Source organism: Anomalospiza imberbis, chromosome 2, assembly GCF_031753505.1.
Source record: "Anomalospiza imberbis isolate Cuckoo-Finch-1a 21T00152 chromosome 2, ASM3175350v1, whole genome shotgun sequence".
NCBI lineage: Eukaryota > Metazoa > Chordata > Aves > Passeriformes > Viduidae > Anomalospiza > Anomalospiza imberbis.
In genome coordinates, this window is record NC_089682.1 from 74350853 (window position 1) to 74374439 (window position 23587).

Sequence of the window (23587 nt, forward strand, 5' to 3'; positions counted from 1 at the left end):
AGGGTGGAGACCTGCTGGAGCTGCCTGTGCGGGTGGCTCTGCCTTGCTGCCACTGCCCCCAGACAGGGCTGAGACTGGCGCTGCCTCCATCCCAACTGGGATCTCTGGGGGAAACTGGGGATGGAGGCACCAGCCTGCTCTGGGGGTCTGGGAAAAGCATCTCTGAGGCACCCATCACTCTGCCAGCAGTGCCAGGGGTCATGACAGCTCACTCTCTCTTCCCTTCTCTTTTCCAGATGAGTTTGCCACACAGGAATACAGTGCTCCCTGCACCACAGGTAGGATACTGCTTCCTTCACTGCTCTCTGTATCTTCTTCATTATATTTTTGGTCTTCCAGACAGCACTTGTCTCTTCCTGTTTGAATTTGGATGACATTGGCCCAACTTACAGGCACAGATCTTGCATGTAAAACAGAGAGCATGGGAGTTACAGAGATGGCAAGTTTGCCTTAGGTTGCTACTGTCTGGAGGAACAGCTCCTTCCTGCTAAGGCTCTTACTGTTTTAGGGCCTCTCAGGAGTCAGCTGTGCCTCATAACCCTGGGCAGGCAGCCCTCAGTCTTGATTTGGAGTCTCAGTTGTCAGGACAGAATACTGTCATCTTTGGGAGCTTCTCTGCAATGCAAGGCCATGCATATTTGGCTTAGGAGCACAGGTAATTTAGGAGCTTCTGTAAAAAGCTCTGATCAAGGTTATTTCCCCTGTTCTATATGGAGTCTTCCAATATGAAGATTGGCAGGTCTTGCTTTCCATCAGTTGCCCAGTTTCAGGAGTTTGGAATATGGAGGCTTCTGGAAAGCAGAGTTCCTGGGAAATGGTTTTTCACAGGACCTGATTGTGACACCTGAGAATAGATTTGGAAAAAGTTATTTGGACTAGGAGAGGGCAAAAGCTTTGCCTTTTGCTGGTTGGTGGTAAATGGTGGCATTTATCTCCTTTTTTTTTAACTGAAAAAGCAGAAGAGACCCTGAACTCCCACACTTCTATTCCATAGTGCTTGTTAATCTGAGCTATGTCCATAGCTACAGCTGTTTTCTGCTGATTCTGGACCTACAGCCTCCCTTCATGGAAAAAAGTCCAAACACTTAGCAGACAGTAGAACATTTCCAAAGGGTGTTTTGGTGTGGTCTGGTTGTCCAGTGTGAGACTCATGGGGAGACCTTAGATTTTAGGCTACTTTTCCCCATTTCTGTTAAAAGGCAGAGATTTTATCTTCCTTGGAAAGGGGGATGGGAAATTGCTACTTAAGAGGCTCATCCACTAGCCTAAATGTACAAAGGTGGCCTGCATTGACTAGAAGGTAGCTCTCAGTTGCCAAGCTCCCTGCCCTATGTAGTAGACAAATAGAGTGCAGCAGATTTCTTCCACTCTTTGCAGAGAAATAAACAGTACATGTCTCACTGCAACACCCACCAGCTTTTCCTGTTTGCACTGTGCTCCTGTGTACATCTCAGTTGTGACAAATCCCTCTGCTTATCTCTCCCAGTGGGTCAGGGAGAATTTCAGCCCTCTCTCAACCTCACACTCCCTTGAAGGTGACACAAGTAGTGAGTGCTGTGGATGACCCTCCACCCTGGTAAAACAGCAACTCTTTCCTGTACTGTGCTTCACACATGCCTGGCTTCCACATCCACATCTTGCTCCCACTGTCTCTCAGCCTTAGAAAGCAGATAGACATATCTCTCTGACTCCTGTTCCCTGCCATCTTCTTTCATCCTTGCAGAGGAAGTAGACCAGAGAAATGATTGAAGAACACTCCCAGATGCTGGAGCCTGCCTGCCTCACCACCACCACTACAGCATGACATTAATAATGCCTGCATGGAATGGAAAGTGAACTTTACAAATAAATTAACTGTACTCACCAATGATTTTTGAACAATTTGTTCCCCGTTCTGATTTTTCCTGTTCATCTTTCAGTCACAGCTTTAATCTCCCTGGCTTCTTAGGTTAAAGAGTAACCCATCTAACAATGCCTGTGTGCAGGGAAATAAGGCTAACAAGTGAGGGAAAAAAAAATAAGAGGATAGAATGAACTAAGTGGGGGTCAGCCTTTCTAATGTATCTGTCTCTGTGTTATGTTCTCTGAACTTATCACTGAGATGCAGTCTAGTCAATGGAGAAGGATAGGTAGTTCTTGGGAACAATTTCTCTCCCCTGGCTTACAAACCAATTGAATTGGTCTCTGCAGAGGCCTCTCCATGTCTCCCACCATTAGGCAGCATAGAAGACCAACTAATGCTACATGAAATTCAGCCTCTGTGATCCTCCCTGTAGACACCCCTCCTGGGATTGTTTCTTGTTTGTAGAAGAGTGGGGGGAGACAGTCTGCCCTCTTCAATAATTAGAGAGTGCCTGGGGGGCAGGAGGGATGTGTGCATGCATTATGCCCTCCGCTGCTGACTTACAATGGCTTGTTCTCCAGTTGAAGCTTGAGCTTTCTTGGAAGTTTCCATTAGCTCGTGTCTGCTACTTTTGGGAGATTCCCAAGGAGACGCTAATGGCATTTGCCACTAACCTACCTGCCTACATCTAATTTAAATGGCACATTCATTTAAATCACATAGCTGCTTTCATGAAACTGTCTATAGGCCTCTTAGACACCTCCAGGAATGATCCCCCTTTCTTCATTTTGTCTCATGAAATTGTGGTTTTAACTTTTGAATTAAAAAAAATCTTATGTCACTGTTTATTCTCATGAAATGCTTATTGTTAGGTATCATGCCTTGTTGTGCATCCAAAGTGTGCACAGTTGGCTGTTCGATCCTATTTCTGGTTTAGTGTGCTGTACAAACAGTGTCATTGAGAATAAATAAAATTCTTCATCTATTTTGCTAGATATTAATATTATGTCACTTTGTCTTCTGTGATGTTTGGGGTTTAGACAGTCAAAGCCTTTTTACACCTCATATTCAGAGAAGACTGTGGAATGAACCAGCTTCAGTGACAGCTGAGCAAAATTTCTAATACAGCTAAATTGCATTTTGGTTTGAATTAGAAATAATATAGCCATCCATTTTTTGTACCATGTGGCAATTGTTTTTCCAGAAAAAGGAGGGTCTGTATTTGTGAAATAAGCTACAAGTGGGACTTCTATAGGTGTATTTGCTTAAGGCATTGGCAGAGTGATAGGCACCTCTGCACGTAGAAACATAAGTAAAACACACATGGTGCCATATGATCTCTTGAACTGAGACTGACTGCCTCTGCATCCCTGTGAGACATTTAGACCAGAGAAAATATAGCCATTTGGAAAATGTACATAAAAAATGTTTAGCCCAAATTACAGTATGTGAATCCAGGTCCTGCCCATTGAAATCTGTTGAAGCATTGTAAGCCTAGTTGTCAAGGAGAAAAAAAGGTATTAAAAATTACTCAGACAACCCAGAGGAGATCTGTGAACCTCCACTGAGGGTAAGATGATAAAGTTCTTATGAAAAATGCAAGGGGTTTTTGCTCATAAAGTGGTTCTTGGTTGAATTTTTGCCTAAGATGATCTTGACTGTCATCATGTGTCACATACAGGAGAACCAGGTGATCAGACCCAGCTAGCAGAGGTTTAGGAAAGGCAGGTCCTGCTTGACCAGTCTGATGTCCTTCTATGACAAGGTGACCCACTCAATGGGTAAGGGAAAGACCATGGATGTAGGTTACCCAGCCTTCAGTAAAGCCTTTGATACAATTTCCCACAGCATTATGGAGAAATTGACTGCCCATTGCTCGGACAGGTGCACTGTTTGCTGGGAACAAAACTGGATAGCCAGGCCCAGGGAGAGGTGGTGAATGGAGTTACATCTAGCTGGTCACCAGTGGGGTCCCCCAGGGCTCAGTGTTGGGGCCAAATTATCAACGAATTGAGGGGATCAAGTGCACCCTCAGTGAGTTTGAAGGAAACACCAAGCTGGGTGGGAGTGTGGATCTGCTGGAGGGCAGGAGGGCTCTGCAGAGGGATCTGGACAGGCTGGATCCATGGGTCAAGGCCAGTGGTGTGAGGCCAAGTGCTGTGTCCTACACTTGGGCCACAACAACCCCATGCAACCCTACATGGTTTAGCAGTGGACTGAGCAATGCTGGGGTAATGGTAGGACTTGACCTTAAAGCCTTCTCCAACCTAAAAAATTATATGAATGACACTCTAAAGGTCCCAGTCCCTCTCTGATTTCACTTTAACTGTTTAGAAACAAGCAGACCCTGACAGAATGAGCAAGTCCACAGGTCTTCACTTCTATCTGGGCTGCTGCAAAAGATCAGATTGGACAGGTTCACAGTGTCCTTGCATCTCACAGCAGTGATTTCACAGTGCAATCAAAGGCAATATGTGATCAGAGGTTTATGTTCAAGGATCACCTTGCAGAAAACACCTTCTGTAAAGGCAAAGTGACAAACTTCCAGTGCATAATGGATGCGATACGATGTCCTCTCTCCTTAGAGAACTGGCAAGTATGGAGAAAAGTCTCCCAACTCTCAATCTCCCAAAAGCTGTCTGCCTTCTGGTATTCCTGAGGAGTTCCCAAACCCCACCTTGCCATGGATAGCTCTGGATTGAAATCTCAGGCCCTGACATGGATAGGAAGAGAGACAAGTGTAACAGTAACAGAAAACAAGGCCAAAGACATCTAATGAGAAAAAAGAAAAAATTTATTTATAGTGTTGCTTCTTTTTTTGCTTTTCAGGTGTCCTCCTCTAAAATTTCAATACCTCTCCCTTAACAAGACCTTCTAGGGGCAGAGACACATGAGCTGATACAGCAAGGTTCCAACAAGATGCATTCTTCAGGAATTTCCTTGATCAGCCTTGTCTGGAGGTGGGAAAAGGACAAAGTGAGATAAACATTCTGATGAGTGGTATCCAGAGCCCTGGATATCGCTGTGTTCTGGTGGCTTTGTGAGTTCAAGCCTGTTAAACTATAAGAAACTGCTTCACCGAAAAATTCCGATAGTTGCAGACAGATTACAGAATGAGAATGACTGGACACATTCAAAATATCTATGCTACAGAGAGGGGAGGCAGATTTGTCCTGGGCTATCCAAGCACACATTCTCTCTCAGCAATTGCATTTCCCATGGGAAAGCAAAATTAACCTGGGAAGAGTTTGAAAGGTCCTTGTTAAAGAGATGTGAATGACATCAACATTTCACCAAGCTATTTGGGAGACAATTCCTCAGTACCTTTCCTTGTCTGCAGCATAGCAGATCTGGCCCTAAAAAGGGCAGAGACACAAAAGGCTGAGTGTGATGCTCCATCCCAAGGGAGACTTGAATCTTATTTGAATAAAATGACACTAACACAGAGGAAAAGGCAATTGCCACTGTACAAACAAAGGCAGTAATACTGAGATTGTTATATGCAGGGAAGGAAAATGAAAGCTGTATCTGATCTTACAGAGGAAGTTGGGTGGCAGCATTGCTTCTGGTCTCTGTACAGACATGGGGACTGCAGTAGGCCCGGTGAAGAAAATGTTGAGAATAGACACAGGCCAAGGAAACACAAGGAAACAAGAAAGACTCTAGTTCAAGACAACCTGCAACAGTCCCTGCTGGACCATCTCAGTTCTTTGTGTGCACCTACCTGTGGTGCAGGGAGCACTGTATTCCTGTGTGGCAAACTCATCTGGAAAAGAGAAGGGAAGGGAGAGTGAGCTGTCATGACCCCTGGCACTGCTGGCAGAGTGATGGGTGCCTCAGAGATGCTTTTCCCAGACCCCCACAGCAGGCTGGTGCCTCCATCCCCAGTTTCCCCCAGAGATCCCAGTTGGGATGGAGGCAGCCCCAGTCCCAGCCCTGTCTGGGGGCAGTGGCAGCAAGGCAGAGCCACCCGCACAGGCAGCTCCAGCAGGTCTCCACCCCGGTGTAGCCAAGGGCTGCTCAGACACGTCCTCCCAGCACTCTGGGCTGAGGTGGGGACAAACAGCTCTGGCACTGCTACCCTGGCACAGCAGCCAGGACAGCAGAGGCACAAGGAGCAGCAGGTCTGCCTGGAAGCAGAGACATGGCCACACTGCAGGGCCAGAAATGAACACAGGACCCCCAGCATCCATGGCTCTACCCCAGTCCCTCTGCACTCCCAGAGCTCAGGGCAGGGCTGGGTGGCAGTGCCCGGCTGGGGCAGATGTGGGTCCCCACAGCTCCCGTGCCCCTCGGTGTGTCCCCCTGCCCAGCCTCTTTCCCATGGTCACTACTGGCACTCACCTGTCTCGTAGTAGTCATAGACCTTCACCTGGGCTGCCTTCAGGCCCCGCACGGGGATGTCCCGCTCCACCGTGAAGGAGAAGCTGAGGGTCTCCCTGCCCAGCTAGGGAAGGGAAGCAGTAGAGGCTCAGGGGGGCTCTGCACTGCAAGGGCTCCCCTGTGCCTCTGCACCAACCCCAGGCTCCCATGCTCTCCCCGGCCACCCGTGCTCTGGGAGGACACAGGGCTGTAGGGCTGGCTGAGGGGCAGGGGCAAACCCTAGGACCATCCCCCACCCTCAGGGAGGCTCTGCTTGTGGGGAAATCTGTGCATAGGGTGGAGGGAATGTTGGCTGAGGGCTGGGAGAGAAGTAGCATTAAGTCTAAAAACTGAGAGTTTGTAGTCAGAAAAAGACAGTAAAAATTCAGTCCCATTCTTAGCAGAGCCATGGTAGTTTTGAATCTCAGATTTTTGCTGTATGCCACCAAAATTACCAATGCCTGTGTTTCTGCCTCATCCTCACCTTTTCCAGGTATAGCAGAACATGGTTGGTATTCAGCTCTGTGCGCTCAATAATAGGGTGGACTTCCAGCTGAAGAAAGAAGACCAAGATTTTACTACATTGAAGGTGGTCTCCCTGTGCCCCTTGCACAGCCCCGTGGGTGGGATGTACTCTGGATGAAATACTGCAGTACTCAGGGAACTAAGTCAGCAGCACAGAACTGCCACCTGGGTGTGCCACACAAGTATCATGGTCTCCAGCCCTCCCTTCACCAGGCTGGCTGAAGAAGTACAACCTGGCTCCAGAAGAGCCTCAGCACTGGATCAAACACAGTGATGGAACAATTAAATGAAAATATGTTCCTTCTGGCTTGCTAGTTGTGCACCACCTTTATTTTCCAGTTCATGCACCTAATCAGTATCTCAAACAGTTACCCAACACCTCAAGTCATGATGTTATGTTTTTAGATCAGCAAAGGGAAAAAGGAAACAATACTATTTTTGAATGTAGACACAGACAATGTTTATGGGGAGCTGTTGGGACACAGTGAAAATAAAAGTGCCCATCATCAGTCTAAAGAAAAAAACTACTCATTCTATTTTTTCTTAGACTGATCATGTCTTCTCCCCTTCTGCTGGCTTTAAGCCATGTATGAAGAGACGGCTGTACATGTCAAATGTGCAAATGACAGTGACAAAATCAAGCTGAAGCTTTGTCGTTTGCTATAGACATTTGAAAGTTGTCTTGAATATAAGATAGTGGATGTTTTCTCTTTGTATTCAGCACTGGTGATGCTGCACATTGAATTCTGCACTCAGTTTTGGACCCCTCACTTCAGACCATGGAGCAACTCCAAAGAAAGACAGTGATCCTGGAAAAGGGACTGGAATGTAAGTCTTATGAGGAGTGGCTGAGGGTACTGACATTGTTTAGTCTGAAGAAAAGGAGGTTCGGGGGAACCTTATGGCTCTCTAGAGCTCCCTGGAAGGAGGTTGCAGCACGGTGAGCAACAGTCTCTCCTCCCAGGCAAATAGTAATATAAGAAGAGGAAATGTGCTCAAGTTGTGACAGGGGAGATTCATCTTGAATATCAGGAGAAATTGATTAATTGAAAGAGGGACTAAGCATTGGAACAGGCTTTGTGGGAAAGAGGTGAAGTCACTATTCCCAGAAAAATTTAAAAAAAGAGTAGATGGGGCACTTTGTGATATGATAATAAGTAGTAAGGTGGTATTCGTCGGAAGGTTGCACATAGAGATCTTTTCCAACTTTAATGGCACAATGATTCAATGTTGGTTGTACGACAAACAGGCTCCTACCTTCCTCACTGAGGACTTCAAGGGAACAAATCCTGACAGCATCTTCACATCAACAATCACCATGTTGGAGACATTGCGCTCCCCTGTGTAACTGAGGAACCAAGCAACAAAGATGCAGTGCACATCAACTCAGAGCTGGCCACACTTCCAGCTTTTCCATAACACTTGGCAGCCCACTAAGTCCTGCAGTCCAGCACCTTCTTCTCCAGCTGTGCCAGGTTCTCCTAGTCATCTACGCAGCCTCCCACGAGCCCAGCCCTGGGCTGCCCACACAGCAGGACAAGTTCTTCCTCCAGAGCTTCTCCTCACAGAACGGCTGCCTCCTGCCCACCTTGCCAGGAATGTGCTGCACTCTCACACTGCCTCACCCCGGGGATAACCAGACCTCCCCCAGCTGCCAAGGCTCCAGAGGAAAGCTCAGACCAAAACGCAGACTCACCTGACATTTATGCCAATGTCAAAGACCTTGTGAGCCTTGGAGTCCACACACGCCTCTGGGACAGTGTGCACGTGGAGCATGAAGGGCGCCTCCTCCTGCGTGGGCTGCACGTTGTACCTCAGGCTTGTCTAGGGGACAGCCAGCAGCTCTGTGTGAGCGTGTGTGTGCGTGCTCAACGTGGGAGAGAGGGGACCCTCTCACACCCAGCCTCCCCACTTCTCACAGCTCCTCCACACTGCACAGCCTTCCCACCTTCTCTCCCACTCTCTCTTCCACATTCCTCTACTCTTTTTATCCTCTTCCCTTTACCCACAGCCAGCCACTTCTCCCCTCTCTCCTGTTCCTTCCTCTCCTCTACCTCAATGGAAGGACTCGATGATCTCAGGCTCTTTCCCAGCCTGGATGATCCCATGATTCTGTCCTCTCCAGCCTGGCCAGGGGCTCCCCTCCCAGGATGCCAGCTGTCCCCATCACCCTCACCTGCAGGTAGACGCATCCTTCACCAGACACCTCCACGCTGTACTCCCCTGGCACCTGGGGAAGGGGCACGCGCTGGAGCAGCAGCCGGTTGCTGGGATCCACTTGGAAGTCTTGCTGGAAGTCCCCTCCAGATCGCAGGGCCACTTTGGAAGCTGCCCCGCTCCTGGCATAGGTGGCAGCTCCATACAGGGACAAGGCTTGGAGAGCCACCACTGTGTCCTGAAAGAGACGAGTCCCAGCATCCCAGCAGGGGATGCAATTAGCCTCTCCACAGCCTGTCCTCCTACAGCCACCCTTTCTGCCAGCTGGCACCCTCCCCTCCATCCTCACTTCCTCCAGTGTTAAGAAGAAAAGACACAGGGAAAGAGCAGCTTCAGCATATTTCCCTTCCCAGGGGCACTACCTGACATGTTTGTCTGTAGCCTCTCGGGAACTTGGCAGCCATGGGAGGTACTGCATGGATCTATTTCAGGGTTACAGTTCCCACCTTCCTGACAAAACTTCCTGTGATCCCACCTGGCTCTCCGACATGTCCCATCTTCTGACCTGGATGTGTGAGGTGGCCGGAGGGAAGCAGCTCACCTGGGTAGAGGAGAAGCCTCCATTGGGATTCTGCTGGCTGCTGATCCACTTTGCAATAAGGGATGCAAATGCCAGCTCCTGCTGGGCAGGGGCTGGCTGCGAGGTGAGGTGAGCCAGGAGCACGTAGGCCGTCATCTCCACTTCCGCAGAGGGAGCTCGGTAGCGATGGAACGGGAGATCGGCCTCGGGCTCCTTCCCGGGCCGCTGCCAGTGAACAGAGCCATCTTCACAGGAGGCAGGGAGAGAGACAACATCAGCTGCCATATTTACATCAGTAAATATTGCAAGGGATTTCCTGACCTGCTGCCTGATCCAGCTGGGAGGACGGAGCCTCCAGGATGTGTCTGTCATGCAGGGTGAAGTGGGAAGGGTCAGGTTTACACATTTTGCAGGTTTACAAGGAGTATGAGACTGCTGAGCCTCAGGCCTAGACACCCCTTTGTCCTCCCCATTCACATGGACATTTATGGACTTGGGCACTGCAGGGAACCAGAGACCTCAGGAGGATGCCACTCTTTCCCTCTGTGAGTAGAGATGCCAGGCTCAGGCAATGACAAACTCTGTGAGGCCAAATGGCCCAAAGAATGTGACCAGGGCTTACCAGTCACCTGCAGGTGGAAATGGCAAAAGGTGTGGGGGATACTCCCTTCACAGTTGCAGTACCCACTGCTTGGCCAAGCCCACTGTCCAGCCTGACTTAGCCAGATTAGTTCCAAGTGATTACAGGATTTCCCCTGACAACTCAGAACTTGTGCTGCAGCCTCCAAAATGCCCTGTATGCTCATTTTCTCTCTCAGCACACCCATCTCTTCTCTGACTGACATGCCTTGTGCTGTGCAAGGTCACCTTTGTTCTGTGCTCAGCTCATGCCAGGAAAGGAAAAGTAAAAGGAAAAGGGAAAAGGAAAAGTAAAAGGGAAAAGGGAAAGGGAAAAGGGAAAGGGAAAAGAGAAAAGGGAAAAGGGAAAAGGGAAAAGGAAAAGGAAAAGGAAAAGGAAAAGGAAAAGGAAAAGGAAAAGGGAAAGAATATCCCTGGGCATTGCTAAGCCTTTGCTAGGCAGTGCCTGGTGTGGCGAGAGGAGCTGGCTGAGGAGAGATGGGAGCAGAGCCACCCAGGAGCTCAGCACCAAGGGGATGGTGCCTGGTGCTTCCTGCTGGGCTCCCATGGAGCAGAGAAGAAGGACTGGGCTCTGAGAGGGACTTGTCAGAAAAGTAATCCCTTTGCGCAAGTCTCTCCTGTCCCTCCACCTCTCCCTACCCACAGAGGCCAGGGCCTGCAGCCACTGCCTCACCAACAAAAGCCATTCTACCAAGGGAAGGTGTAAGGCTGGTGAAAGCCACGTCCCACCAGGAACACTCACCCTTTCTCACGGCTTCCTTTTCAAGTGAGTCAAGCAATGCCTTCCGCTTCTCCCTGTTCCCTGCCAGGGCAAAGGCATATGCCAGCAGTGCCTTGGTGTACACATGGTTTTCTTTCTGATTTGCTGCTGTTTCCAGGCAGAACAGAGCATTCCGCACCACTAAGTGCTGGGGAGTGAAAGCCAGTGATTAGAAGGGTCGGGAGAAACAAGGGTTTTGGCTTACTGAAATCACATCATCCTACTGAATTTTCAGGAGGGGATTGCCAGAAGGAGGTCTAGAAACAAGTAGGGTACATTGTCTCCCAGATATAGCAAATATGACAGTTCTTATATGACAGGGCTCAACAACCAAGTCAATTTTCCAATCTGGAGCAAATTCTGGTCAAGACTTTGTTGACTGACTCAGCACAACTGGCTCAAGTTAGGATGCAGACACATACAGTCACGGGCAGTGGAATCTCCAGCAATGCGATAGTGATGTAGGCTGTCAGCGTGGCCTCGTTGTCCACTCCACCCTGCAGGGAAACACAAAGGTAGACTCTGACCCCACCCACCTTCATAGCTTCCGTTTTTTCTCCTACTCCAGAAGGGGCAATGCACTATTTTGCATTGCAGTCCTTTAGCTTGCCTCCTTCCTCTTGCAGGTGATGTGAAGGTATCACCAACAAGTACAGAAGGGTGCATGGCTCCCTCCCCAGTGTTTGCCATTGGTATGGGAATATCCCATCTCCCTATGTGCTCAAGAAGCTCAACTGGCCCCATCTGACTCGTGGCTAAGTTCTAGCCTCACAAGAAACAACCAGGCAGACTTGTTACCTTCATGGCATTGTTCAGGAGTGTTCCAGAACTCTGGAAACAGCCATTCTCCTTCTGTTTGTAGGACAGCCAGTGCAAAGCATCCTGGATGTGCTTCTCCTCTATGAAGATGTGATGCCGGGCCTGGGCAAAGGACTTGAGGACAAAGGCTGTGAGCCTGAAAGGGAGAAGAAGAAAGGGCCTAAGCAAACCTGTTGCCCACTTCAATTGAGAGGGCCCATGTGCACTTCAGCTATCTGGAAACAGGCAAGAAGACCTGGGAAACCAGTAAGTCAGACTATATGTATATTATATCCTCACCCCAAAAAATTCTGTCAAAAAATTACTTTCCACTTTGATTTTTGTCTCTCATTTCGCTCAAAAAACCCTGTGATCTCTTTGTGTTGAGGCTACAGTTTGAAGGATAATGATTGTTGATCTGTCTTTGCAAAAAGCTCTTTGAAAAATATCAGTAATTGCATGCCAATTAGCTAAATATGCATAACAGAATTACTCAAAATTACAAGGAAGAGTAATTAAATTCCCACTCTTAAACTGCAAATCCATGCTTCCTGGATTTCCCAGAACTCCCCTAGAATTTTAAAGTAAAGCAGAACATGTTAAAAAAGTTTTTGTTAAGAGTTGCTGCAATCAGTTATGGAAAAAAAGCAGGCATGTGGTAAGAAGCCAACATGCTGTCAAAAGCCAATTACCTTTTCAGAAACTAAAACCAAACTGAGGGTGATGAGTTCTTCCATTATTATCCTTACTTAAATTTGAAAACACATGACAATGATATACAGGAGCAAGTCAAAACTTTTGAATAAGTCAAAATGGCAACACACATGCTCCTCCTGCCTGTCTTTGCTTAGTAGCGTACAAATACATGAAAAAAAAAACATTCAGCACTGCTCTTGGATTATCAACCTTTCCACTTGAGTTTCCTCATATGTTTCCATATAGAACCATGTTTTCCAGCAGATTTTTCAGCAGATGCTAGTCTAGAAGAACTGCCACTGCAACTTTTCAGCCTTCTTCACTCAGGGTGTTAAATTCCTGCTCCCTTCTTACCCAATTTGTCTCTATTTCCTTTTTGTCTGTAATGGTCCTCGGAGCTGCTGGTGGGAGGAAGTACTTCAGCCATAAGCTGGCTGATGTAGCCTATTTATTAAGAAGGAGGCAGCATAGGGACCACACCGGCTCTGGAAAGTCTGCTGGTCTACAACAGCGTTTCCTATTTACTCACCAGGTATTCCCTGGCTGGCCATAACGTTGTCCAAAGGTACTGTAGGAGCCATCTTGGTGCTTGTAGTTCAGCTGCCTCTGGTAACCTGCAATGGAAAGAGAAGGCAAGATTCAGATGCAAGAAAGATTCTGCTGAGGAATGGGGAAATAGAAAAATAGCTCCATCAGCAAAAGCAAATGAGAGAGGCATAGGTCAGTCCTAATCTAACCAATACGAAGTGCTGGTACATCTCCAACTCCTTGAACGAGGAAAAGCAACACCTGCCTTTCTTCAGAAGGATGGCAAGACCTATAAATGACAATGAATGAGTCATTGTAGCAGTGACAACTCTGCACTGCATTGCCACCCCATGAGAAAAGTGCTTGCAATTATCAGGTACAGTAATGCTTAAGGAACACAAAATAATAAAGAAAAAAGCAGCAAAGGGCCCCCTCAGGCATACAGAAGAGACCATCTGTGTATGAGAGAAGACCTCTCTGGCCAGCATTTGACAGACCCACCCCAGGCAGGATCTAGAAAAAAGCCAAAGCAGAAGCAAAATCCATGTCTCAGCTCACCGCTCACTAAGTATCCAGTGGCCTTGGATTTGATCTCCTCACTCAGCTGCCCTGTCTTGTTCAGATAGTCCAGGACGTAGATGTTGGGTGCAAACAGGACCATGTTCTGCTCCCCACAGCCAAAGGGCATCTGGAGGAGCTGGTGCAGGTTCTGCATGGCAGTGCCCATGATGTCACCTGAGGAGCAGGAGATACCAGAGGGTTGCTAACAATATTTAGGGTGGGCTATCAGAATCAGAGGAAGCTACTGAATGACAGATGCAGGAGATATCAGAGAAGAAGAAAAGATAATATGGCTTGATAAAGATCCTGGAACAAAACATAGAGCAGCAGAGAAAAAGAAAAAAGGGAAACGAGAGAAAGGTTAGGGCATTGTAAGAAGACTGAGAAAAAAGTCTTGCAGAAAGGGAAAAGGAATAGCACAAACAGGAGGGAAAGTGCTCAGGACAGAAGAGATTAAAGACAAGAATGAGCTGTGCTAGAAACCAAGAGAAAAAGCTGTGAGGTAGGAGGTCAACACAAGGAGTCAGAAACAGCACACGGTTCTACTGTCAGGCTGTTAACTCACCCAGCACCAAGAAATATGCTCTGCTTGAGTCTTGTACCACATTTTCAGGCAGCAGCAGGGAAAACTCTTCTTTCACATGGACTCCTGAGAAAGAAACAAGGCCCAAACAGCTTCAGTGCAGTTCCAAGAAATGGCTAACAGAAGGGGAGCGGGTCTCAGTGCAACAACTGATTTCCTATTAGAAATGCCCTGATTTCAGTTACTACATATTTCCCTGGCTGTAACACAATCTCTGCATGAAACCACTCCCAGCCACTTCTAGGCACTGAAGACTATGTGTCTACAACTTCCTCCTGAGTGTGCAAGAAAACAAGAGGACTTTTAACTCCAGTGCCAGAAACTAAAGAGAGCAGGGATGCAAACATCCATGCTAAATCTGTCCTAGCTCATACCTTGATGCTTAGGCAGGATGGTCAATTCTTTAGGACTTTCTTCTGTCTTATGTCTCAAACTCCCTACCAATGGGGCGTGTTTTGACTACCCAAAAATATCAGACTACATGGAATATTATAGAGGAAGGCCTCCAACATCCAACCCATCAACCATACAGGAACAAATAGAGACTGTGTAAAGAGTGGGCTTTACCTTTTACACAGAGCACAGAATTCTGGGTTGTTTCCTTCTCAACTCCTTCAGGCTTGCATGGGATGAAAGAAAACAAGACAGGTGAGAAATTAGTGAGACAGGAAATATATAGACAGGAATTCTCACAAGGACAGAGGGATATGTAAAAAGAAAAGTGAGGGAACTGAAGAAGGAGAGGCAGTCACAAACATTCCCTGAAATACAAAGCTCTGAAATAATTTAAGCAAATAAAAGAAATGTGACCCTAAATGACTGGTGTTGTATGTGAAGGAAGGACAGGAAAAAGAGAGGCAAGCACTGCAGGACCATCAAATAGATGACCTGCAACTACTGCACACAGTGAGAGTCACTTAACATCCTTGTGACAAAGGAACTGCAGCATTACAGAAGGCTGTGCTGAAGAGAAGCCTGAAGTGCTATTTATTGTAATGCTGAAGATGCTTTAGGGGAAAAAAATTGTGTATGTAAACAACAGAAAGGGAGGATGTAGTACACTGTAGTATCTGGTGACACTGCTCATGGCATGTGGTGGGCAAACATTAGGGGGTTTTACGATACAGAGGAAAGCTCAGAATATAGAACCTAACTGCCAGATTATCACCCTCAGTATATGATAAACTCTTTCCCATAAAGTTTCCTATAAAGACTATCCAATACTGCCACATAGTATTTCCTTCTGTTCCACATCACATTAGCAACTCTTCCTGCCACAGGAAATGGGTAAGTAAAATTTCAACCTGTTTTCATGTGTAGTTTTAAAGGGATTTCTCTACAGTCATCAAATTCCCATAGATGCTTGTCAATCCCTCACCTTCATCATGGTGCCAGTCTTTGTTACCAAACCGTAATTGCAAAACACTCAGTTTAAGAGGCAGTTTGCTTGGCCACTCTGAGGCAGAGAGGCAGCATGTGCTGACCGGCACATTTACTGGGGGTGTGTCGAAAGAAGGAGAGAGGCTGTAAAGACAGTGTATTGAAACAGCAGGTGACAGATGGGAGCTAAAGGGAAGGATGGATTGCAGTAGGAGTCCTGTTACAGCAGAAGACTGGGAAAGTTAATTCCACCAGGAGACACAAGGCACATTATTAAGCTGAAGTCTTTATGCAGCCCTGTCAAAATACAAAGATGATGTAAAACCATCATATTGCCATGCTGCATAGCAATGCCATAAAATCATGGACCAGACCAGGTTAGAAGCAATCTCAAAAGATCATCTGGTCCAACCTTTAACAAGAAAGGGAGCTAGATGAGATTATCTCGTATCCATCCAGTTGTACCACTGTGTAAGCTAAAGGCTCCCTTCCCACAGCCCACATACCTCCACCAGCAGCTGTCTGATGACCGTGTCCTTCCGCCCTTTCTCAGGGGTCTCCACAATGTAGTTCCCACAGGGCTGTTGGTTCTGTAGGGCCTCAGTGGTCACTGAGAACTCCACCTGCCCTGGAGGAAACAGGGGTCAGTCAGCCCTGCCAGGCAGAGCTGGGCAACAGGATTCACTGCTACTTTCAGGAGTTTCACCTTGCAGGCTCATGGATGGAGATTTCTGTCACAGCTGGGCCCTGCTTCTTTCCCACAAAACCCAAGCTCTCTACACGAGCTGTGCTGTCATTGAAAGGTGACTCTGATTTGGGGACTCTTTCACAGAACCTAGGACACCACAGTGCTGAGCCCCATTGCTGTTCAACCCATTGCTGCCCTGCATGCACACCACAGCTGCTACCACACCAACAGTGAAAATAAAGTGTGAAGATCCCATGGGGAAAGACATCTAATCTCTGAGAGCAATGAAGCTAGCAGAACATCTCTGCTGGCCAGCAATGTCTCTGGCCTCAGCAGATGCTGTCCGAGGGCTATAAGGCTTGATGGTACTGCATGTGATGCCAGACACACACTTGGATCCTGTGAATCCCCCAGTCTTCGCCTCCCAAATATCAGTCTTTGCCCCCCAGATCAGACACTTCACTGAAGTGCTTCCCAGGAAAATACGTTGCTTTAATATCCAATACTGAACAGGGAGAACAGCACAAATAAACCCTTCCTGCAATTTTCAGCACCCTGAGGCCTTTACCTAGAGATTTGGGAGTCACCAGCCAAGCCACGGTTTTCCTCACATTCTCACAGAGACAATGAGATTCTTTCTCCTTTTCCACCAGAGTAGCCAGGAAATGAGTAGACTGAGCCAGAGTCACACTGACCTGCCAGTTGTAGAGAGAGGTGCAATTAAGAAAGGGTGATCATGAAAAACAGGGAGCTAGGAAGCCATAGAAACAGCTATTTCTTCAGTAGCAAAGGGAGAGGGAACTGGAGTTGTGGGATCTGCATTTGGAGTGTATAGGAGAAACAAAAAGTCTGGGGCAAAGGGTCTAGGGCTAATGAGAGATAAGGTAAGAGGAGTAGGTGAAAGCAAGGGGTGCACAAGAAGGTACACAGCTACAGAGAATGATTTAAACCTCCCTTACCCTGATGCAGGCAGGCAGGTAGTTGAAAACGGTGGCTTTCAGCGTGAAGGACTCCCCACGCACCACAGAGTAGGGCATGGTGAGCTCGACAAAGAAGGGCTGGAAGGCTCTGAGGGACACTGTCGGGGACAGGCCAAAGCCCGTGTGTGCTGAAGTGCAGAATGCATTTGCTTTCCACTCAGTGATGGTGTCAGGGATGGTCACTTCTAGATCAGCTTTTCCCTCAGAGCTGGTAAAGCACAGACAGCAAGGACAGAGGGATCAATGTTACAGCATTTTGGTGACTACCTTTTGGTAGTACTACTGCACTCCTTTTGGCCTACTGAACAGTATTTGCTGTGTGAATGATGGGGCACAGTACATTTGCTATTGTAGGACCACCCTACATCTTCCAGTCCACTCTTTGGACAAACCTAACAATGGCTGAAAGTAATTTCATCTCAGAGGATTGCCAAATAGTCTCTGCAAACAATGATGGACAAGCACTTTGGGATTAATGTTTTCATCTTATAAACCCAGTTTTATTAAAAAGTAATGAGGTAGCCCAAGGTACTCACTTTATAGGTACTAAACTCCAAATCCAGGTTTCTGGGAAATACTTTCGGACTGTCTCTGTCACCTCTTCAGGAGTGCTTAACCGGTTAGAACTTCTATCTGACAGAATTTCTGAATGTGGTAAGATGAAAAAAAAATCAACTATTGATAATTCCGAACAAGCAAAACGTATATCAGCATCATGCTTTAGTCTGAGAAAGTGTCAATCAGAAGCAGATGCTTGTGGATGTAGCGAGGTATGGTACCAACAGCAGTGGAGTTTCAGGGTCAGGGCTTATTGGCAACAAGAGCTAGCCTTCCATTATTTTCTGCTGGTATCCAGCAGACCTCAAAGTTTGGAAGCTAGCACTTCATAAGTTTAAAAAAAATGATTTAGAGCAAAAAACCTATTTAGGACCTTCTAAGCAAACAGCCTTTTCTCTTTCAGGTGGATCCTTCATGTGATGTTCTTCTCCATCCTAATCAGGCCAGCCAGCAATGGAACATCCCTCTGTTTAAGTGTTTTTTGTAGGGTCATTGTGACTCAGAGTACCAACTTCCTGTCAAAGCAATGGCCTCCTCAAGAACTAGGCTGAAAATGCTCAAAATAAAAAAATGCAACTGGAATATGGGAAGGGTAAAAAGAGCCATTTTGACTAAAACAAAGTTTTCACATACAAAATTTATTCCCAATGAAATATTCTGTGCTTGGGATGAAATTTGTTTATACATTTTGTTTTACTTTACTTTTCAATAGCTGGAAAACAAAGATGGGGTGGGTGGGACTTGGTTTGCTTGGCTTTCACAAACAGAAAGAGAAATGCATCCAAGCAGAAAAAGAAGAAAAGTTCTTAAGGAAATTCTAATTTTCGTCATCATTACTTTGGCTAATTGAATTTCCGCATTTGGATAACAATTGAGTAGCCAACAAGTATTCATACTAACTGTGGAACAGGCATCTCCAGAGCCTGAGAAGGTCTCAGGGACAGGTGAAAGATGCTATTAGAACTATATCACATTGCTCCTGGCAAAAGTGGCAGGCAGCTTGCTTGTGTTTTTCTATTGTGGCATTTCAGTCTTCTTAGTGATGCTTATTTTAGTTTAAAATAATTAAAAGGCATCTATCCTCCATCTTATCAATTTCTGTCAGAAGCAGAAATTGTTTTCAAACTGGACACATACAAAAGCACAGGTTATAGTGCCAAAGGAAAACTCTCTGAATCAGCTATCGAGCTAGAACAACTTTAAATTTCTAAGATATTTTCCTCAATATGAGACTGAAGGATGATAGGGCCAATTCTGTAGCCCTAACTGTTACAGTATAAGAGTTAAGATAGCCCTTAAAAATAGGATAATAGGATAGATCCATTTCAGACTGGACTTCTATCATAGATGTCTTACCATGCTAAGCTCCCAAAGTCTACCAACTCATCACTGAAAAATTTGTCATCTATTTCATGGTTTTGACCATACATAAGACTGGCTGAGTCAATGAGAACAGCCTGAAAATGGTATTGGAGACTCTGTAAGCAATAATCTAGGAGTAGAAGTCTACTGGTAAAAGCCTAATGAACAGAGAATTTATCAGCAGGATAATATCCTCTGCTCTGCCAGTCTTTGAACACTGTCCTGTTCTGCTGATTTCTTATGTGGAGTTACCAAAGCTTGTCTGTAGACCTACACAAACCATTCAGAAGCTGAAACCTGCGAATCCATCAGCTCAGTACTGCTTCCAAGGTTCCAATTCACAACCCCAGCTCTCGTTTAAGTATTCACCCCAAAATACAAACAGGATCTCTGTTGAGAACAGAAGCAATAACAAAGCTGAGTTCCCTTACCGCTTGACCTCATTGCATACATGGGTGGTGCAGCCATGGCTGCAGGTGTTCCCATGCCAGCTGATGGACGGCCTGGATAGATGTGATTACAAAACCAAGGTTTCTTCACGTTGGTATTTGTGAAAACCTTTAAGCCCATTTCCTATGGGAGAAAAACCATTTTTTTTTTTATTTCTGAGTCCTGTTCAGGTTTACACAGCAGACTTGATTGGCATTTTACTGCCTCAAAATGGAGAAGTTGTTACTGTGTATGGATTGGACCTTGAGATGATCCTCTGATCCTTGGGTCTGAGTGACTCAGAGACCAAAGGATATATCCCCTCTTTATCTAGGACACTGGTTCCAGTCCAATTTCAGCCTAGGAGTCAGGATTATCCAGGAAGTAGATATAAAGCTTTCTCTCTGGGATGAAATGTCTGTGGCTACAACGCAGCTCAAGAACATACTGATTTATTCAAGGTAACTATAATGGCATGGAATTATTTACCTCCAATTAGAACCTCAATTTAAGTCAACCTCAAACCTTTTCCTGTAAGAAAACTTTGAGACTGATCCCTTTTCCACCAAGTGTGAAGCATATCTGGCAAGTCAAGTAAAGCTTATGGCCCTCACTGAATATGCTTCTGGATAAAAAGAAATGTCAGATTATTGAGATGCACAAACCCTTCCCTTGTTAAGTTTCATGATGCCACAGAAGGCTTAAGCATTCTCAAACATTCTCTCACTCCACTCCCTAACCAGGCCAGGGGGGCTGTACCTTTAGGATGCTGTAAGTGTCCTCTTCATTCACCCCCATTACTGGAACATAGGTGATCCCATCCCGAACTATTGGCTCCACAGTCACGCAATTCCACATGGGCTCCTCCAAGGGTACGTTCGAATCATAGACATAGCCATGGAATTCCTTCACTGGAAGTAAGTCATACACCTTGGCAGAAAGAGAAAGTATTTGGCATTTTAGTGTCCATTGTTATGAAAAACAACTGAGGGAGTTGGATGCAAGCACCATAACATTCACATCACCAGCTCATACATCCACATTGCCATGGTCCTCCCTGTGCTGAGAGCAATAAGAGTTTGGGAATCAAAAAAATGATCAAAATTTGGAGATACTGCCTCTTTTTTTTTATGCTCTGCATGTTACTCTGGTTATTATGGCTCAAATATGTAAAAAAATTACATTGGCCAAACCATCTGTAATACTTTGTCCCTAGTCAGGGATTGTCATTTTCTGCTTGGCAAAAGGCAAATAAACTCTTTGACACTTCCAGATGCTACTCCAAGAAAATTAATCCATGCATGAGGAGAATAACTGAAAAGTTATCATCAAACACATAACAGCATTTCACTCTGGCCAAGACAAGCAGGCCCCTTAAAAGGGTTTTCTAATTGCCATCCCTAAAATCACACAAAACCCCTAAGAAACAACTGCTGCCCCGTTCTCATCTTTTTGCCCACTGGAGGAAGATGAGAAGCAGCACAGGGGAGCTTCCCTGTGTCAGCTCTGACAAGAGGGACTGTTCCCTGTTTCCACTCCAGCACTGGCTGCCCTTGCTCTGAGCAGGCTCCGACTTGTTCCAGAGAGCAAGAACTTACAGAGGTGGGTGACAGGTCAGCTTCTGGCTTCATGAGGAGCACACTCTTGTCCACAGCACGCACAGCACAGAGGGAGTTCGGGGAGGCTCGGAACTGCAAGTGAGCATCCGAGGAAGGCAGGCCTTCTGAAGGGGAGAAGCTTAAGTCCACCTGTAGCCACAGGAAAAGCTATGTCACAGATGCCCTACTCTCACAGGACTTTTCCTTCCAGTTGATCAGCATTCCGTTCTAACTTGACAAGGTCCCCATACACATGCACACTTCCCTCTCCACTTCCTCTGGGCTACTGCTCCCTTACAGCAGTGCCAGGGGAATCAGCACCAAAAGTTCTTGGCAACTTCAAGCATCACAATTGCTTATAAAATTTTTAAGGTGGGTTGTGGGTTTTGTGGTCATTGTGAGTGTGATGAAGCAATCCTACATAGGGGTTAGATATGATCAGACAGTGAAGCATGTCCTTGAACTAGGACCAGTCACTGTACCACAGCCAGAAACTGTATGTGGAGAGAAAATCAGCTTGAAAAGACCTTGCTGTTGTTCTCTTTTTCTTAGCCAGGACCATCTGCAGGATCAGCAGCTTTGACCAGTTGCAAAAGGGGGTTTTATGAGTTTATCCCCTGCTAACACATTTTTTCCAGCAGTTGATCTCCTCCAGGTTAGTACAAACCAGTAAGCAGTGAATCTACCTACAACAATTAATATGTTGCTTGTCCAGTGTTAGTGTATACAAAGAAATTAGCTTAACCAGGCTGAATCTAAATAAGTAAGCTTGAACACACTGCAGTCTGGTGGCTGCTCCCTCAGGAAGTGGACACTTACCTTGTTGTTGAAACATAATTCTGTGTGGAACTTGGCTGAATCAGCAATCACCTCCTTGCTGGAGACCGTGGTGTAGACAAGCACTTGGGCCACTGGAGCAATATCAGCTTGTACAGACAGCTGTAGTGAGAAGACACCATTGTCTAGCAAACAAAACAATAGCAAAAAGTTAAGGTGCAAAAATCTTTCTCTTGGAGCAGCCAAAATTCTAGGTTTGACTTTATGCTGAAATTTATCCTAGCCATTATCAAATTCCAGGCATCCAAGTGGGATGAATTGGTGCTCACAGCAATGTGTCTCCCTGTCTGACTGAAAAGGCCTGTTTTCCAGTGCATAAGTATGCTGAATTTTGCTTCAGCTTCTAAAAACAGACTATCAAATGTATCTCTGAGGAGCACTGGAACCCCAGAAAATGCAGTGTCAGGAGAAAGCAGCACAGGGGATTAGAGCAAATCTATGAAAAGCCTAAAAGCAGAGAAAATAAAAGTCAAACTTTTCCCAGATGTTAGAGGACATGCAGATGTCAATCCCTGCATTTACATGGAAGCAGAATGTATGTCTGCCACAGTTGCTTAGCCCCCCCATAAGAGTGAAAATTTTGTGGGGGAGAGGAACTCACCACTTTCCTGGTCCAAATCCAAAACGTGAGTGCCTCCTTGCTTAATGTTTCCCTTGGCCATAATCTGAATGGAAGGAGAAACTTTGTTATGATTGTGGTTTTGCATTAGCCAAACCTGAAAGTGAGGGACCCTGCAGAGAGAGCAACTGAGCTCTATATCTACTGCTCACACCCAGCTCTCTGCCTCCCTGTAACAGAATTACAGTGCTCACCCAGAGGGTACAGGGACATCCTTACTTTTTTACTCCCAACTCAGACTCTCCTTTTTATTTCTAAAGAACATGTGAAGGATGACAAGAAAATGTTTAAAGACTGCTGCCACAAACCACGGCTCTTTATTTCTAATCCCCCTATAATTGCCAGTGACAACCTCACTGTATGGCAGGTGCAAACTTACCAGGTAGTAAAAGGTGATTTTCTTCTGCTCTCCTATAGCCGCTGGAGTAAGGATATAATGCACCCAGATCTCTGTGGAGGAGCCACAGCTTAGTGGCTTGGACTTGGGCTCAATTTTGAGGAAGCTATTACTGGGAGAGTAAAAGCGCTTTAGTTGGAGATAACGTTCTCCATAAGATGGAACAACCCAGGAATGTTCATAGCAGAAGGTGTTTCTTTTATGAACTGCCTGGAAAAGGAGAAAATACATACATAGATCCTCAAACACAGGTGGCCAAACTGGAGACAAAAATTCATGGCCAAATATTAAAGCTTTAGTATTTTTTTGGTACTGAAGTAATAAGGATGTCTACAAAATAAAAAAAAAAAATTAAAGAAACAAATCCCAATACATGAGTTTGGAAAGTGCAAGACAGGATGGTGGTATCTTTAGCAAATCATTGGGAATGATCCACTCCCACAGAAGCTGGAGTTTTTGTCAAACAAGCTGAATCATATCAGATTTTTCTTTACTATCAGTGTCATTTTAAGGGCTTTTTACACTAATGCCTTGCCATCTTTAATATTCTAGTTAGTCTAAAGGGGGAAAAAGCCAATTTTCATTTCTTTCCTTACCATTGGGACTGAAGAAGGGATAGTGCTGTTCAGTTCAGATATTACCAGTGCCAATATCAAGCTACAAATGCTATAGAAAAGAAGGACAATCTCCAACTAATAATTCAAAAC

At 45.9% G+C, this 23587-nt stretch overlaps 2 protein-coding genes across 2 annotated transcripts in view; one reads left to right on the plus strand and one right to left on the minus strand.

Moving 5' to 3' along the window:
* Positions 1-2844, plus strand: part of LOC137469204 (alpha-2-macroglobulin-like) — a 37994-nt gene extending 35150 nt beyond the window's left edge. The window contains exons 35-36 of the mRNA XM_068181733.1: positions 237-278; positions 1724-2844. Coding sequence (XP_068037834.1) covers positions 237-278; positions 1724-1749 — 68 coding nt within the window. The 3' untranslated portion in view covers positions 1750-2844. The remainder of the gene's footprint in view (positions 1-236; positions 279-1723) is intronic.
* A 1805-nt stretch (positions 2845-4649) lies between these two features.
* A2M (alpha-2-macroglobulin) overlaps positions 4650-23587 on the minus strand; it is a 29618-nt gene continuing 10680 nt past the window's right edge. Inside the window, exons 12-36 of the mRNA XM_068181734.1 lie at positions 22863-23090; positions 22466-22529; positions 21847-21989; positions 21028-21177; positions 20189-20359; positions 19432-19573; positions 17617-17725; positions 17060-17288; positions 16669-16795; positions 15919-16040; positions 14600-14651; positions 14015-14098; positions 13447-13623; positions 12890-12974; positions 11665-11821; positions 11289-11363; positions 10849-11014; positions 9489-9712; positions 8907-9125; positions 8427-8554; positions 7988-8078; positions 6690-6758; positions 6188-6290; positions 5568-5609; positions 4650-4797 (exon numbers count right to left, since the gene is read on the minus strand). Coding sequence (XP_068037835.1) covers positions 4772-4797; positions 5568-5609; positions 6188-6290; positions 6690-6758; positions 7988-8078; positions 8427-8554; positions 8907-9125; positions 9489-9712; positions 10849-11014; positions 11289-11363; positions 11665-11821; positions 12890-12974; positions 13447-13623; positions 14015-14098; positions 14600-14651; positions 15919-16040; positions 16669-16795; positions 17060-17288; positions 17617-17725; positions 19432-19573; positions 20189-20359; positions 21028-21177; positions 21847-21989; positions 22466-22529; positions 22863-23090 — 3183 coding nt within the window. The 3' untranslated portion in view covers positions 4650-4771. The remainder of the gene's footprint in view (positions 4798-5567; positions 5610-6187; positions 6291-6689; positions 6759-7987; positions 8079-8426; positions 8555-8906; positions 9126-9488; positions 9713-10848; positions 11015-11288; positions 11364-11664; positions 11822-12889; positions 12975-13446; positions 13624-14014; positions 14099-14599; positions 14652-15918; positions 16041-16668; positions 16796-17059; positions 17289-17616; positions 17726-19431; positions 19574-20188; positions 20360-21027; positions 21178-21846; positions 21990-22465; positions 22530-22862; positions 23091-23587) is intronic.